The 18637-nt window shown below is 39.8% G+C and overlaps 1 protein-coding gene across 1 annotated transcript in view; it reads right to left on the minus strand.

Annotated features, from left to right (window-relative positions):
* The window catches only part of LOC140544101 (neurotrypsin), a 31625-nt gene extending 16993 nt beyond the window's left edge, over positions 1 to 14632 (minus strand). The window contains exons 1-2 of the mRNA XM_072667474.1: positions 14352 to 14632; positions 9280 to 9322 (exon numbers count right to left, since the gene is read on the minus strand). Of these exons, the coding sequence (XP_072523575.1) occupies positions 9280 to 9322; positions 14352 to 14426 (118 nt within the window). The 5' untranslated portion in view covers positions 14427 to 14632. The remainder of the gene's footprint in view (positions 1 to 9279; positions 9323 to 14351) is intronic.
* Between the last annotated feature and the right edge of the window lie 4005 nt (positions 14633 to 18637).

Genomic DNA, 18637 nt, shown 5'->3' on the forward strand with positions numbered 1-18637 from the left:
GCAACTTTCATTAAATGTGCTGGGTGGAGATGCATCTTTAAAAGCGAGAAAAAGAAAAGAGAGTCAAGGTTGAAGGGTATCCAATCTCCTGCACTCATTAATCCCCTGCTAACCCTGTGATTCCTTCATTCCCCAAATCCAGAACAACATGACCCAGCAGTATTCACATGCACGTGTCTTGCTACTTTACTATACGGTAGATATTAGGGGCCTTCCGCCTTTCGTTTTGGCTCATAAAATACATCCCTGACATGCAGAAGAACACGCTGTCAATCTCTGGTGGGACTGGCACACCTGCCAATGCTTTATCTCTGCAGACTCCTGCAGTGCATTTCCTGAGCAGCCTGGATGCATCTTAAAGATATCAGACCCTTGCACATTGAAAGGTGTAGTGTTTGGGTGTGTGTGTGTACGTGCGTGTTCCTTTGTGTGTATGCAGAGCAGCAGGGGAGATGAATGGATCCCTAGCCAAGCTTAAATGGACCAAGTGCAATCACGGCGGAGCTGAATTAGAGATATTAAAGCGGAATGATGGAGCGCTCTCTTAAAATGAGTTGTGCCAACTTGAGTGCCAACCCCGGGGAAATCGTTCATTGCATTTCAACTTAATTGGGTTGCACAAATATGTGCAGGGAGGAGGCGCAATAAAACTGTCAGTGAAAAGGCTGCAAGAAACAAAAACGCAGCATTTCCATGGACACTGCAAAGAAAGCCTTTTATTGCAGTTGGAATCCAATAATTCGTCTGAAAAAACCTGTCTGAAAAACAAGGACTGGAGTCTTGGCTGTTTTACACTGACCTCCTGTCAACCACTTTATAAGACACTACTTATTGCCCCATTGCACCACCTCTATCTTTGTTTGTTTGTCTAGACAAACATGGAGGAATCAGTTTAGTTACCGGTATTGCTATGGGCAAAAATAACATGCTGTGATGCCAACAAAAATCACAACAACAAATGTAGTAAAACAAGAGTTAACACTGGTGAAGTGCTTTTTCCAAAATGGAGTTAGCGACTTCTCTCCTGAACAGGGATGCAAATGCTTTAAATCTGTATATTGTGTTGAACAGTTTGAATGCCAGGCTGAACACAATAAATATTTCTTTATTACTTTGAGAGTCAAGTAAAGTATAGCTTTTGGGGAACCACCTGCTACTAACTACTACTACCACCACTAACTACTACTACCACCACTAACACAGATAGTGACTGATAAACTAATTGGAGCTCACTACAAAGAGCTACTGGACACAGAATACACCCAACTTTTCTCACAGCAGCTAATTCTTTTGAGTCTTTTGTGTTTAAAGGTTTAAAATATCACTATCATGAAGCTTAATTTAGAAGAGGAGAACAACACATACAATGCAAACTCCATCCCACGCCCCAGACACAGAAGTTTGTTGCCACTGCGGTACCAAGAAGAATTTGTAGACTATGTGGGTAAAATGATTAAATGATATGTCTAAACTTATTTTTGAAGGTGCTTTGTGTCCATGGGTGGAAGACAGATCCAAAGAGTAAAAAAAAACAATTCCAGTGTTGTGCTGACCTGTACTTAACCGCTAGAGGTTGTGTTCCTCAAAGCTTGACTAATGCACATGTATCTAAGCCTGCCTCAATATTTTTTGTACAATATATTGTCCCAGAAATAACTGCAATAAACAATATCAATGTCATTTGAAGACCCCTTTATCCTACATAAATAAAATATATAGAAATAAATAGAAATGAAAGAGTCCACTTACTATTCATTCATGTTTATGGGATCTCTGTAGATCACAAAGCTCACTGTTCAGAACAACATTGTGTTTTTTGAGTCACAGATCCAATCATTTTTCAGATCAGCAAAAAAGAAAAAAAAAGAAGACAAACTTTGACATCACTTCAGATGTGTGGCCATGCTCAATGCCTAACCATTGTCATATAAAGAGAGACCAATCACCTTTTGTGCTGTTACTGGTGTTTGCTAGTTCTGCTGTGTTCTGTACTCTTATAATGTACTCTTAGTGTGTATCAGGTTAGTGGTGTTAAAAGTGTGTACTCAGCCTTCCAATGAGGCTTGTTAGTTTTACACATTGTACAGTAGCTTTGGCTAAGTTTAGGTCAGATATGGTAAACCACTGACAGACTGACAGGAGTAGAGAGCAGAACAGTGCAACTGGCTGAAATTGTCATCTCTGCGAAAATACATGATAAAAATAAACACAATGGGCAATATTTGGTTTAGCAAAAATGATGAAGGTTGTGTCCACATATATTGAATAATAAGTTGATAATGTAATTATGGTGACAATATAAATGTAAGTGTACTAACTACATAACAAAAACATGAACAAAGCCTTTCTGGAGTCTAACATCTGCATACTAACCATGAAAATCTGATGCTGGTCGAATGCATTATTTACAGAAACTTACTTTACAATTGATGATAATGAATTCCAACATTCTATAACAACTGCAGTTGAATTGCCACCCTCGGATCAATGCAGTACAGTGCCAGAATGCATTTTTACTCCCTCTACCAGACGGCAAGAATGAGAAAAGACAGGGCATCAGGACATGCACACAAAGGCAGCCATGCTGACTCAGCTGCTTCCAGACCCAGAGCACTGATGCTTATCGTATTGCATTACTACACTAGTGAAATGGCTGCTGCCTAGGTGTTAAATACTCCAGCAGGAGAAAGAGCTTAGAACAGAACTTACAATTGGTCCGGAAACATAAAGTCAGAGGTGGACCTCAAACTTAAGGCCTTTATGAGGAACTGCTGAAACTGCACCATGACTGCCCTGAGGCCAGTTTGAATTTTCCAGATGGTTAGTCATAAATCAAGCTGTCATGAGATAACTGGTGATATCAAAACCTGGTACAGTGAGAGAGGGTGCTGAACAGAGTGGGCTGGTCAGTTGAATGAGAAAAAAAGTCTGAACCCGGCAGTGAATCCTACATGGTCACATTTTGTATTTAGATCACACTGTATCTCATACAGTACTGACTGTATACCAGGTTTTCCCGCTTTAATACTAAAATGTATTTGACATTACTATATAACTTCAAAATAAACAGATTTTAATTAAAGCACTTTATTTTAAGGGGCCCTACAATGTCAAACCTTTCTTCGCATAGTTGAATAAGAGGTTTTGTACATGGAAGTGACATATTGTGAACCTAAAGCACTGCTGTGTCCTAATTTTGGGAGCTTTGGGAGAATGGTTGATACTGAAGAACAGCACATCACCTCCAGACTCTTCTGGCTATGAGAATAAGGGTTACTATGTAAACCAGCTCTTGTAACCACAGCTTTTCTTGTGCCAGCAACACAGAAAGGCAGTTCAAATTCGGCATGCAATGAAGCAAAAGCCAAAAAGGCAAACGGGGCTCTGCTCTAGGCTAAAAGCTAACTCTAGGCCATAATTTCTCTCATCATTATCTTCCACTCCCTCAAAAACAATGTCTGAGCATTACCAAAGTCATATACCAACTATTTGTACATTACAATGAACCACGTGCTAGATTTGTTACTGTATTGGATCAGATTCTCTTACAATATCTAAACTTAATCTAGATTAATATCGATATATCAACCGTACTATAGCGTGTTTCCACAGATTCATTTGCAAAATATGAACACTACACCATTCTGTACTAAATATCCAATGCTGTTATGCTAATATACACATCATATCTAATACTCTGCTGTCCCAATTCTGCCTAAGCTTCTCATGCTATGTCTTTGATTCATCCCTGTCTCTGTATATATAGTTCCTTTTACCACCTCAGAGCATGTCTTCAATGTATGGCTGTGGCACTTGAACTTGGGCTGAAGTTCTGGGCAGCCTCTGCTGTAAGCTACAAAACCAAAGTCCTATTGATGAACAGAACAACTGAGAGACTGAACTAAGAAACAAGAAGGCGATATGAAGGTGCTTGGGTACAGAAGCACAAGGTACAGTGTGTGTGTGTGTGTGTGTGTGTGTGTGTGCGTATATATATCTGTAGTACTTAGCCAAGCTCCATTTTTCCAAATTCCAGTTTTCACAGTTCACTGTGTTCCTGCTCTAGTTTCAACTGTTTTCTGTGTTCTAGTATTTTCCTCTTTTAGACAGTGTCTGTCTGTTTGTTTGACCTGTAAAGACTGTGTGTTCTCTGACCCCTGCAATGGATACTGGAAAATATTTTTTAATGTAGCCTAAATAAGCAGATTGTTTAACTGCCTCTGGCTCCCCTTTCAAACATTCCCTTTGTGGAAAATAGTGGTTTGATTTCACTTGAGTTACATTTCATGTGAATGTGATACTCTCCATCTGAAAATCGAAGCTGATAGATGGCAGAATTACTGTTGATATATGCACACAGCTTGAAATTTCGATTGTTCCAGTGATCTAATATTTAGGCAAATTAAACTTCAAATAAGTAATCTATTAACAATACCAAGTAGTATTTGTCTGTTTTAACTGGGCCAGCAATCTAAAACAGACTTAATGAACAATGAACAATAAGTTGTATAATACATTACAAAATAATGTATAACAAATTGGTGCCAATAAAATAATAAATGTTAAAGGAAAAATCTGGCAACACCACCAAACCTTATAGTATAATTAAAAAGAAGATTTAATTGAATGCAGCAAGTTTACATACAGTAACTGTCACATTTTCTGAATCCTAAATCTGAATAATAAAAAAAAAAACCAAAACTATATTTAACCCATCCATGCAGTGAACACACACATACACACAGTGGACAGTGAGCACACATGCCCAGAGTAGTGGGCAACCGTTGCCACCTCACCCTGGGTGCAGAGAGGGTTAAAGGCTTTGCTCATGTCTACTGCCAACAGTAGCAGTTTGCCAAGCCCAGGTATCAAACCCACAACCCTGTCATCAACGCATCAGCGCTCAACCACTGAGCCACCACAGCAATAATACAAACATGACACAGACATGTGACACTGAAACAGGGACTACTTATACACAGGGAAGGGAGTACTTATACACAGACAGGACAAAGCAGTCCTTGGAAAGATTACAAGAGGGCGGGCTACAAAATGGACACAGGTGGGAACACTAATGACTGGAAGGGAGGGCTGGGGCGGAGCCAAGGACAAAACACAACCAGAGTCATGTGCTAAAATGCACATGGTAGACCAAAACTAAACACTGACATGAAGACCAGGAAGGGTAAACACAAGAGCAATGCAAGGGACACAATACAGTAACCCATGATTCTTATAAACGCAACATACTATTATATCTGTCTGTTTACTTGCTTTTTAAGGTAAAATAATGAAGAATTATTTTTACAGTTTATGCATAATTTGCTGTTTTCATTAGGCTTTATTTTTTTTTGTTGAATGTAGAAACATTTTCAGTAGGAATATTACGGTCATGCTTATGAAGTAGATTTTTACTAATGGCTTTTTTTAATTGAGTAATCATATTAAATTGAGTGACTGTGATGTCTCTCAATTTAAATGACAAGAAAATGAAAGTGTTTATCTCCAAATTGTCCTGCACGCTGCTGTGCTACATTCAAGACTCTCAGTGTGCCCCAGCACCAAATTGAGTTCGTATCTAACGTCACTCATAACCCAAACTTTTTGCTGAACCCGATCATAATTGTAGTGACATTCTTCTTTTCTTGATCTTACTTTCATTCCACAGTAAACAGAAACAGAGGAACATGTGCACACAGACCAGACACGAGGTGGGTGCTGGGATATCAAAGCTGTCAGAGACACAAGCCTGCCAAAGACTGGCACAGCAGCACTGAGGGGGGGGGGGACCGCTGCCTTCATCTAGTTCAAAAAGAATACTGAAATCTGGTGAAATATCGAACTGTGAAACAAGACATAGGAGATCCAATCAGATGAATTATGCAAAGAAAATGGTGGGACATCTTTGTTTGAGCATAAATGTCTTACATTTCACAAAAATATGTAAACCCTTCAAACGTAGAGTAGGCCCATGGAAAAATCCAAGTGACAACACTGCAGTTCTCTCTTTGTGCCTTTTATCAGACGTGAAACATGGAACGCAATGCATATTGACAGTGGGGGAAAATAAAAGAAGGAAGCCAGAGCAGAGGGTTATATGTGTGTGTTCTGTAGATGAGTTTCATTCACCTTTAGCCATGCTCCACTCCTCCTGTGCTAATGGCAGAGAGGCAGCAGAACGAATGGCAGCCGAAATCATGTAATTTACTCAAAGCATCCATACAGCGTCCTGAGACACACTCGCTGTTCTGCTCTGCGCTATGGGACTGCTCAGCCCCACTCCTCCAATAATCCGTTTCCCTTCCACAATAAATATTTGATACGGTTCATACACAGTGCTGCATCGTGCCAAGTGGGTGTGCAAGTTAGCTCTAAGCGTGAGATTCAGCAGCAAAACGACAACTGCAGGTAAGAAAAAACTGTAAATGTCTACATATGAGATAATAGGCACCCTGTGCAAAGGTAACTTTACTGTTAAAGAGAAATAACATATTTATGTGGCTGTATTAAAAAAATTACTGATACTGATTCATTCATCATTTACAAAGAGTGGCTGCGATTTTCAAATTGGGCAAAAAATGTAAACTTGGTTTTACACTCCAAAAATCATTCATTTATTTAATTTAACTCCATTACGGAGAGTATGCCCACTTCAGTTTTTTTATTTTCTATCATATAAAGGAAATCATGTTGATAAATCATAATTCACTACAATTTATTGAAGTCAGCTTAAACCAAATGTAATAGAGGTAATCTACCTTAAATTCTTGTTAACATGCACAAATTATGTTTCAGTAACTAATGGTGCAACCACTAAAATCAGCAACCAATTAAGCTGTCAAGTAATTTAATAGTTCATTACAAATGGTTTGGGAGACACATGAGTCGTGGATTCATCGCCAAAGTTGACGCATAATAGTGTGGAATTCAGTTTTACTCCCTAAATCTGGACGCAGAGCTGCAGTGAATACATCCAGACTGAGCAGCTCTCTGAGACATGAACCTGGCGTATGGACACAAAGTGTACAGTTTGAAACACTGTGCCACGAGACCAGAAGGCAACAACCATTTTTAGCACAACACACACCTACAGTAACATCACTCTGGTGTGTGAGTGAAGAGCAGGGTTATACTAGAGTGAGGTGTGGTAGTCTCATATGAACACGGGCTGTAAGTCAAGCTCAGAGCGATGGGCTCCACTATTATCTTTTAATGTATAACATAATGAAAGAGTGCAAGAGAGAGGTAATCGCTCCAAGCACCTGCTACTGCACAAAAGTTAAAGTGTGTGCCTGTCTTTTTCCTTTGTGCCAAAAGGTTATGAGAAACCTGATTAGGGCAAACTTGTTATATTTTATTATTGCTACTTTTACATCTTTTATATCTTTTTTTACATTAATAAATATGTAGGTTTTATTTATCTTTTATATCAGGAAAGTAAAGTTAATTAAAATGGTGAATGTTTGAATAAGGTATCCATCTTTACTCTTGTCATTGTTAGTTAGCAAATACCTAAATCAAAATAAGCATGTAAAGCATGCATAAGCATAAGCAAAATGTAAAAGCTGATAGCTACATAAGAGTAGTTTGGTAATCAAGCAATTCATGATCCACAATAATCCATAATCAAGTTTTCAACTATTAAAATAATTACACATTACTTGATAAATAACATACACTTTCAACAGCTAAATGTGCTCTTAGTATTAATGTACCTCCCAAATGCTGATGGTTTAAACCTGCCAACATTGTTGCTATGGATTATAGTCAATTTAAAACCACACCCAGCAACATGGAATATGACAACTCACTCTCACAAGCCTCTTATGAGGCTAGACAATTAACCAAACATGGAGTATATGAGCAATCTAAGGGAAGGCAGCCTATGGGGAAAGACAATGCAGTGATAATAATTAAACCATGGGAAAATGCATATCCAACATGCAAATAGGTGGTGCAGGAACCGATGGCAAAGTAAATCAAGTAATCCTGACAAGTCATGGTATTTTACTGAATACCTCATTTGATCAGTAACATCAAAGAGAAATGATTAAAAGCAATGGCAGTGCTGTTTTTTGAGTTTTGTGGTTCTAAAGCCGACCAACAAAACTCTGTGCCAAGCTCTTTAGTTGCCAATGTGCTGATTCAACTGAAAGATACCATTTAAATATACAAAATCATCAGAAACATCAGGCACAGCAGACTAGAAATTGATTGTTTTAATGCTTCAGATAATCTTTTTAATGCTAATACTTTAAGAACATTTTAAAAATGGAAGAATTAATTTGCCATCAACTTCATTTGTGTTCTTACCGCATACGGCAGCTAACTCCATGTCTAAGTGTATGAAGAGTGAAGATAATAAGTTTTATAATTATGAAAGCGAGAAACTGAAGTGTGAACACACCTAGGGGCCCGTAGGGTTTAAAGGTTTTGCATACATTTTGCTGTGTTGATTTTTTTTTACCTTTTGCAAAGCCCAATTCTAAACTTACAGAACATTCAAAATATATTTTTGGAGTAAGTAAGCAAGCACCCATGTGAACTTATGTGATATAAAAGTGGAGTCTCTGACATCAAAGAGGCAAGTTGCTCCGCTTTGGTCTGAACTTTGCTAATGGCCGTAATGGCACACTTACCTAGATCTGTAAGAAATGCAAATAAACCTTGAGTGAAAAAAGAATGTCTAAAGCTGACCCACTTTCATCTGATGTGTAAGCGATGCTCCTGGCAAAGGCTGTTCTGATAATCTTTTCATTGGGAAGGAGAGCACCAAAGCACAAATCGCTCAATCTGAGGCCTATCTACTCCAGGCCTTCTGCAGCCCTCTGATTGGCTGGGTCTGGCTGCTCTGTTTATCAGTCTTGATGCAGTGACATCAAAGCCCTCAGAGTCATTAGCACTGTGGGATTGATGCTGGGGAATTTCACGCTGTCGAGGCGAATGAGAGAAAGAAAGAGAGAGAACTGATAGGCACCAGCGTGAGATGAAAAAACATCACAGGGCAGCTGCCCTCATCAACCTGCCAGATGTGTTAGAACTAGTAACCCGAATAAGCCAATGATGGATAGTAAATGTCAAATTTTGAAGCCCTCTGGACAGTTAGTGAATGATTTATGCTTTATCTCATAGCCTTTCCTCTCAGGAGCCTACAGTCTCTTTCCAGCCCCTGTCTTATATTAATAACATGTTAATACATATTACTGAAAGAACGTGTATTGTATTTTGACATTAGTGGAGCATTTGCTTGAACATCTGAAGACATTTGTGTTGACTTACCTGTATTCTGAACTGCATTCAGGTAGCTATCATCTCCCAGCACCTGCAGGGAAAAGGATATGCAAACAGTTCAGATGCGAGAAGCTGACAGAATTATGAAGTGATTTGTTCAGCGTGAGAAAGCGCCTGTTTTTCCAGAAAAGGAGAGTTTTATCTTCTCAGACGTGACACACATTTGAACAGCAGCGCGTTCTGTCTCTACCCACGCTCTCACATGGCTCAGAGGAAGCCATGAGAGTCTTCTCTGGCAGAATTACAGGCAACAAAGATGATATCTGTTGCATTTTTAACTCTGGATGTTTTATATCCGCTTTTTCTCCAGCTGTACTGTAACTGTCATCAGGTGGCCTGAGCAGTCCAGAAGCCTAATCTAGCAAAAGACATTCCCTTATCTTACAACCAAAATGCTAGATAAGGATGGTTATTGAATAGTGTGCTGTCTTACACAAGTGATGACAGTATATGGTTTCCTTTCATTGCTTTCATTCTTTGGGAAAAAGCTGTTAAGACTTAGATTGACTCTGTGCCCACTGTCACCTCATCATGTCCCTAAATCAATATCATTTTTTGAAAGTCATTATAAAATTCAGCCGAAACTGTCAGAAACCTTCTTCGTTATGTCAAGTGCTGTACTGATCAACAAACTGGCTGAAAGTGGCCCAAATTTCCATAAGCCAAATCTGATTTTCATTTCCATTCCTATTAACTAAAGGGGCATTAGAGCAAGTGGCGAAATTAGATGCGCAGGATTAATTCAGGGAATTTGAGAAAGGCAAAAGAGCAGGACAAAGATGATCCAAAATCTTCAATTAAACATTTCAGTCATGCTCCACAATCTGACCTTGGCCCAAGAACATCTGAATTTATGAATGACTGGGAGTCTGGAGCAGCAGACTTGTCCTTGGTCTGCACTTTACACTTGTATTTATGAGACAGATTTCTCCAGTGGAAAATAATGTGTACTTCTTCACATGTGATCTTGGGTATATTCATGAAAAAACAGTAAAGGATATTAAGTAAACGTAAGGTACAACAATGAAGCTTAAACTGATAAATATAATAAATCCAAAGGTAACTCATCTCTCAAACCTGGTCCTGAAGGCTCACTGCCCTGCAGTGCCTTTTTGGTGTTTTCCCTGCTTCTAAAACTCCTGATCCAACTAATCAGCACATTATCAGCCCATTATTGAGTTAAAGTGGGGGTGTTGCAGCACGGTGAGCACTACAATGTGCAGGGAAGTGAGCCTCCAGAACCAGGGTCGACAAACACTGCTCGAAAACACACAGTCAAGTCACACAATTCGAGGCACATCACATACATTGAAATCTATATTTATATTATAATATGTATTCTAGTAATCTCTCCACTCTACAGCAAACTGCCTAAACATGCTGCCACATGTTAGGCTGCAAATTCACGGAAAGAAGCATGGGACTGACTTCATTAATTTACAAGCGCTGCAGTGCTTTAGGGACTGAGCAAGGCATCACCAAGCTAATTGCGTTACATGCAGATAACAAGCCTCGGTTATGAGCTATGATATTTGTGCTCATATCAACACACTCTGGTCAGTTAGATCCATAATTGCATCTGTCAATCTTGTACCAGAGCAGCAGCTGAGGCCAGGTTGGCCCTGCCCTTAGTGTCTGTGGTGCATCCTGACACTACAATAAACCTTATGAGTAATGCAGCCCACTTTATTGAGGCCCATAATCACAGTGGACACCATTTTATCTTCTGTTCCAGCACAGCACAGCCCTCTTGTCCCATATACATACCTGGTACAAGAGGGCTCTACATACCTGGTACATATACCTCTAAGGTGTCAGAATTAAAATTACCTGAAGCTGGCCTTTTGGAATCTCTTTAATGCTTTAGTTTGCTTGATTAATTAATTGTATTGGTCATTACACTATTAATTGTCATAATAACTCAGTTAGCCTATGTTTATTTTACCTTGCAATATTTTTATATAGCACTAACAGACACTTATGGTTATTTAACCTGGAGCTGGGTCAGTTTGGAGCCAAAATGACTAAATCTATCAGACTTGATTGTAAGTTAGCTAGCAAGTACAAAATCTAGTCACCAATTTAGCCATAGCTACTTATCAAATAAGATAATCAAACATAAGGCCACTAAATACAACACATATACTAGGTCTAATATATACAACAAGTAAACTAGGTCATTTTTTAAAATATCTATAAAGAATTTCCTTTGGTAATCTTAGCTAGGTCATTAATAAATCGGTTACTGTTGTGTATGCTAGCAGAAATGCATTTTTTTTGTTTAGGATCATATTTAGATCATTTTAGGCACTTGTGAGGGCATGCTGAGAAAAATGCAGTGTATCATCTGTTCTCTGTAATGGTAGCTAGTCAATAACTAGCAAGAAAGCAAGATCAGCACAAAGGAAAAAGACAAATATAATAAAAATATATTTCAGTTTTATTCTTCTTGTACATAGTCAAATATGAATGTGTCACATCTGTCAGGCTTTTTTTAGGCAAGGAGTAAGCAGTAACACTTTTGCACTCGTGCCACTTTCAGCTGCATTATGCATAAACTGTTGGAGACGCAAAACCAGACTTCCATGTGTGGCAGGATTCTGGGGTTTGTTTGTATTAAAACAAATCATGCTATTTTATTAATATTATAATATTATATAAACAGAAAACATCATTTGGTTGTGCCCTAACCTCCACATGTTGGAGTATATAGATTGAAAATTGTATATCATTCCTTATAACACAGTTAGGTAATGCTAGTCACCAGTATTCACTTTTACCTTTTTTTATGGACTTGCAGGGGTCTTGAATTTAACAGAATTCATTGAACAAGACACCAATGAATTTAGGACACACTCAAATAAATTAGGATATATAAATCAGACATATAATAAGAATAGATTTATTTTACTTCATGTGCTTTTGTATAATGAAACATTTCCATATAATCTAAGGATGTTTTAATACACTGTACTGGAGTAATTTGCATGACAAATACCATGCAGCTGATACGAGTCTAGCAAAACTGGGCTTGTTTAGTTTTATTCAGCTCTTTTAATTATAATCTTCCCAATCTTGATTTTGTATTTCACACAATTTTAATAATCAGGCATAGTTCTTAAGTCTGTTTAGTTTGTTATGTGTTAAATATGTGCACAATATACAAGAAATCTAGCTTCTGACGGTGGAATTTACAACCTATCCAACAGAAAGAGGTTTTAAGACGGACTATTCTTTGTCTAAGGAGAGATAAACAAATTTTAGAATTGTGGCAATGGCGTGTCCCCCAGACTGGATTCTTTCTCCCAACCATCCATCCTATGGGGAAAAAAGGGGAAACTTTACATAAGCATTTCGTTGTGGGACGTTCTGGAGACAAATGTGAAAATAATGTCCTTCTTCGCTGCCAGACTGCTGAATGATTTCTGAGTTGTAGAAGAGAAAGAGCTTTTTATGAAAATGATAATCTTACTTTTTCAAGGTCAAATACTATTCAGTTCTGATTAGGGTGACATATAAAACAGTTGAGAGATCGGTGAGACGATGTTTTCATCACTGTGAGAAAAGGGTTTGTTTCTCAGGGGCTGAATTTCAGAGAAAGATGATTGCTGAATTCTCACACTGATTTCTAACTAGGAGAAGAAAATGAGATTAATAGATTAATAGGGTATCATATTTAGAATATTGCCTTCTTTTCTCTTAGTACTCATTTCAGTGCCTACCAACAGCATATGCTGTGATAATGAGTTAACCTCTTGCACAGCTTGCCAAAGCATGACGTGTCATTCAAGACAGACCAAAGAGCAGAAAGAGAAAGCTGACCAGACACACACAGCTGAGACTGTGACAGCTGAAAATTGGGCATGGCAGAGAGCGGCCCGTAACGACTATAGGCTTTGAAGCTTAATGAAACACATCTCTGCTGCACCTTTATTGCTTGCTTTTGTGATCAAGCAAAGCTAGTTTGAACAATTTGCAATCTTAATGACTTAATGACAGAGAGAGAGAGAGAAAGAGAGCGAGTGACAGAGAGAGAGAGAGAGAGAGAGAGAGAGAGAGAGAAACGGCAAAAGAGGATGTAACATCAAACATTAGGCTTAAAGCAATCCTGTAATAACTCTGCCCCCTAAAATGCTTTAGTAGATTTGTTAGTGGAGCACAATCAGCCATGATGAAGAGCAAAAGTCTTAACTCGGCGCCACACGGCAGGCATATTGCTCATTAATATCTTCAACACACTACTGTAGTTTTCGCCGCCCCAACAGATGTTCGGATACAGCAGCCGTGTTCTCTATGAGCCGAAGTGAAAGGATTACACACACATCGATCAGACTGATTATATCATTACTGATGTGCAGTGCATAAACCCGCCCAGACTGGGTGGTACAGTTATAGTACAGTCTCCTCACTCACACACAGCGCACATCTAAACATATGCTAAACATACGCTTATACACCTTTTTCTTCTTCAGCACATCTTTTTAATGCTCATTAGCCCTGCTTTCCCTTTCAATAGCCAGTGATATGGCATTCATAAGATTTAGCACTTTCATCAAATGCACCAGCTCTGCACCTAAATATGGGTCAAGGAGTTTGATGATTGCCAGGCTTCATTATGGTCCAGCCCGCAGTCATTGAGGCTCCACTGCTCACAAAGAAATGACACATTTGGGCTTAAATCAGAGCAAATAGGCTCAAACCAAGGGCCGGGCACAAACCTGAGCCTGAACACCCTGAACACATGCCAGTTAAAGCAAAGCCCCCCTCGCGCAGCTACACGACGTTTCCTCCCTCATTACAGGCGTGGTGGCCGTGAACGTATCCTCCTACCCCCCCCTGAACAATGCCACTTGCGAGCTGCTGCGGTAGCCTACAGGCAGCGCGTGGAAAAGGGCCACTTAGAGCGTTTCAAGGTGCAGCCCTGAAGCTCCGGAGCTCAGCAGCAAGGCTCGAGGGCGACAAGCACGACACCGACCGATGTGTATTGTTTCAAAGCGTGCTCTTCCCTCTCTCTCTCTCTCTCTCTCTCTCTCTTTAGGGTGTAAGAGAGCAGCTCGTACCTGGTGCACCGCCGGCAGCCCCGCGCAGCAGCAGAGGGCGGCCAGCGCCAGCAGCTCCCGCGCGCTCCGCTCCATCCTCTACCGCGCCCTGCGACTCGCGCTCATGCTCGCGTCGCGCGCGCCCTCCTCTTGGGTTACCGCTCGAGCGAGTACGGGTCCGGGTAGCGTGTGTGTGTGCGTGCGTGCACGGTGCTGTTAGCTGCTGTTAACGGCTCCGGTAGTGGGCGCGGCTTTGGTTGCCAAAGAAGTGAGTGACGCTGCGTGATGAAGCCTCTTTCTCCTCCTCCTCCTCCTCCTCCTCTCCTTCTTCCTCCTTCTCGACCTGGTGCAGGTTAATGTGTGTGATGTGATGTAGGGTCACCCAGCCCCCCTCCACCCTCAGTGCTACACATAAATCTAACTATGCTGCTGGCATCCACAAACTGCTCGATACTGCTGTGGTCAACAAAATCAAGGGGAATGAAGGGGAGTGAAGGGGGGGGGGGGGGGGTAAATAAATCAGGGCTGTGGGGCGACTAAAGTCATTAATCGTGATTCGTCGCATTATTTTGTGTAGTTAATCGTTATTAATCCTATTTATCTTTTTTCATTTATTCAAAAAGCAGATCAGCTATATAGTTGTATTAAATATTGGGGCACCCCACAATTTTACATACGGTCGTGTGAAGCTTTATCTTTGTCTTTTCTTCTCTTTGTCTGAAGAGAAATAAAGCAGCTCTCAATATTGTTTCACTGTTTTCTGATTTCCCCTAAACCCCCTCTCAGGAGGAAAGAGGAGATCAGCATCAGTACTTAACTGAGAGGGGTTCTGAACATTAATGCAACGCATGAGACCTTCAGCTCTGATAGACTGCTGAAAGATCTCTGCTATTTTGCTATTTAGAAACTCTGAGAGCTTTATAAGAAATGAGGAGACCTTACACTTGTTGTATGTGAATCTTATTCAGTTGAGACTGAGGTCATTATCATTATCATTATTGTGAGACATTCTTCTGATCAATGTGAGAAAACCTAAGGGTTGTTTAGCAGGAGCTGAATTTCAGAAACAGAAAGTCTCACATTGATCTCATACATTTGATCTTCATTTTAACAATGAATTAAATGGAGGTAATATAAGTAAACAAATACTGTAGAAATGGCTTTAAAATAATTTGTAAAATGTAATGAATGAAAATGTGCAGAAAAGTTAGGACACCCCACATTTATTACTACTTAAAATGCCTAAAATTAGAATGAGGTGCAGATGATAAGAACATGGTAAGAGAGGTTTGGGAAGAGCCTGTCTCTTATAGACCACAGACATTTAGTTTGGGTTGCTCTTGTTTGTTAAAGTGAGTGGTATCTCCATGGCAACATCAAAAGAGCTCCTTGAGGCCTTCAGAAATAAAGTTGTAGATTCATAAGAGGCTGGGAAAAAAGATTTTAAAAGATTGGTCATATATATATATATATATATATATATATATATATATATATATATATATATATAAATTTCAATCTGGATCTGGATTCTAGATGGACCTCATGGGCAGTGGTGGCTCAGCAGTTAGAGCGCCAGGATATTGATAACAGGGTTGTGGGTTCGATTCCCGGGCTCGGCAAGCTGCCACTGTTGGGCCCTTGAGCAAGGCCCTTTACCCTCTCTGCTCCCCGGGCGCTGGAGTTGGCTGCCCACCGCTCTGGGTGTGTGTGTGTACTCACTGCCCCTAACACATGTGTGTGTGTGAGTGTGTGTTCACTACCAGATGGGTTAAATGCGGAGGACACATGTACAGTGTACTGTACAGTGACAAATACGTGCACCTTTACCTTTACCTTTAAAACCGCTCTATGGAAGATACTCGATTTTTGATACAATAGACCACACTATTCTCTTAGACAGATTAGAGAACACTGCTGGAATCACAGGGATAGCACTATTGTGGTTCCAATCCTACCAAATTGGTTCACACAGGTAAATGATGTATCTTCCAATTATTCAAAAGTGAGATATGGCACAAAATATGAAAGTGAGAGATTATAAAGATTATTGATTCAAACTCACACTCATACTTCATAACCTGTTCCTACATTAGCTTTAGCCCTTCATTATCTATCTGTCTAGTTCTTTATGTAATGTTATTTATTTGTAAGGCAGATGGGTTCCTCAGACTGAGTCTTGGTTTCTCACAAGGTTTCTTCCTCTTAGTAGGATGGAGTTTTTCCTTGCCACTATAATTGTGGTGCTGGCTCATAAGAGGCATGGACCTGGATCTCTGTAAATCACTTTGGGACAACATTTGTTGTGAAAGGCGCTATACAAATACATTTTTAATGTATGAACTGAATTGAAAGAATATTTGGTCCACTTGGTCCCACCTAGACGAAACCGCAAGATTTTTTTCTATTTGTGTTTACATTTGTGGTAGATCAACCATGGTGGGAAGCAACTTGACTAATGCTTAATGTAGTTGCAGTTCCATGCAAACCAACCATAATAGGTGGTAAGGCTGGATTTTAAGAGGCATGTCTACACCGGTATTAAAGCTGTGTGGCGGATATTAAAACAAACGCCAGACTTTTTACACATTTTTAACATCGAAAAACAGGACACGTCTAGAAAAAAGAGGACATATGGTCACCTTGTGCAAAGGACCTTCAGGAGGGTTTAGCTAACACAGGAGAGGTAGTTCACTGTTCTACTGTGGGAAGTTGCTTTCACACACGTCTTTTTGCCTTTTACAACTCCCCGTATCTTCATTAAAGTGTTATCAAAAGGAAACCTCACCTGCAATCTTACTACAAAATCAGCATCTGAAGTTTGTAAAACAACACTGAGATACAGTGGAGGCATTTTACATACAAGCGCTGTGGACACAAAGTCTTGTCTTTTTATCATTTACACATCAATACTATAAAAAAAAAAAATCAGACAGTAGGTCCAATTCTGCAATGCTAATATTCCTCTAACATCTAATTAAGCTGCTTGTTTACATATATTATACATCTGATGAAAATCAGTAAACAGAAAAAAATTCTCTGATGTTACCAAAATAATTTTGAGGAAAAATAACAAATTATACCTCCAGCATTTCATGTTGCATTATCTGCTTGTGCACCCTCACGCGCTGTATAGAAAACATATCAGAGAAATCCAATCAAAGGACAATTAATTATAACACCTTTCAAGACGTTTCTCTTCAGTACTGAACACCAGCTGGACCCCCATTCATCTGATTATCTAGTCATATGTCTATGTTATTACAAACAACATGGCATATTCTGGTGATGTAAAACAGCCTCAAGGTTGGAACTTCAGTCTTCTATGGATTCACAATCTTTTGGATGACTTATCAAAAGTTTTACTATAATAGGGCAGCTGTACAGTTAGTGAACAGCCAGCCAACACTGCAGAAACTAAGATGGGACCAGAGCCAACCTCCTAAATTGCACACTGTTGTATTAGTGCCCTGTGTTATTAAAAAGGTACAGCTCATCCAAATATTTGTTCTCCCTACTACTGTTAAGATGCTAATTTGGGGTCTGAATAATAACAGTTTAAAAAACCTGGAGGCTCTGAAATAAAAAAAAGTAGCAGACTAAGCATGAAGAAAACAATGATGTAGAACAAATGCAAAAATGAGAGAGCTAGGTAGCGAAAGAGAGAGAAAGAGAGAGAGATTCTGCTGATGGGCTGCATTATTATCAGCGTGAGAGAGAAAGAGAGAGAGCAAGCGAGAGAGAGAGAGAGAGAGAGAAACAAAATTGATACATTAGAACTAAGTCACAGAGCACATATTCGTTCAGTTAGGCCTACTTCCAATAAAGCTAATTAGTACAGCTTCAACACGCCTGCCTATAATAGTCACAAACAACAGCTGGGAACCCCATGAGTGACCTTCTGCTCGTGGCATGCGCTCAGTGACCCACCCATGGAGTCATATCACCCCTACTCACATGCATACATTACACTCTCAATACACGCTTTCATTCCCCCACGCTCTTGACCTCCTCACTGGAACTAATGTACTGCATTTTATAGTCATTATTGCCTCAGCGCTTTAGTTCATCTGCTCCCCCATTGAACAGTGGCTTTAACGGAGAAGAGAGGAGAAACGAGGAGAGGAGAGAAGATGAGGATCTTACTGGGGCGCTATAGTGTGGTTGTCATGGTAACACAACGGTAAAATTCCCGACAGTACCTTCCAACTCTCATTGTAAATTTTAAGGACTGTTCAGACACAACAGTCTTTGTGTTTCTGGTGGGGAGGGGGAGAGGCTCTGTGTGCTTTTAGGCAGTGAAATGC

This window comes from Salminus brasiliensis, chromosome 22, assembly GCF_030463535.1.
Source record: "Salminus brasiliensis chromosome 22, fSalBra1.hap2, whole genome shotgun sequence".
In the NCBI taxonomy this organism is placed as follows: domain Eukaryota; kingdom Metazoa; phylum Chordata; class Actinopteri; order Characiformes; family Bryconidae; genus Salminus; species Salminus brasiliensis.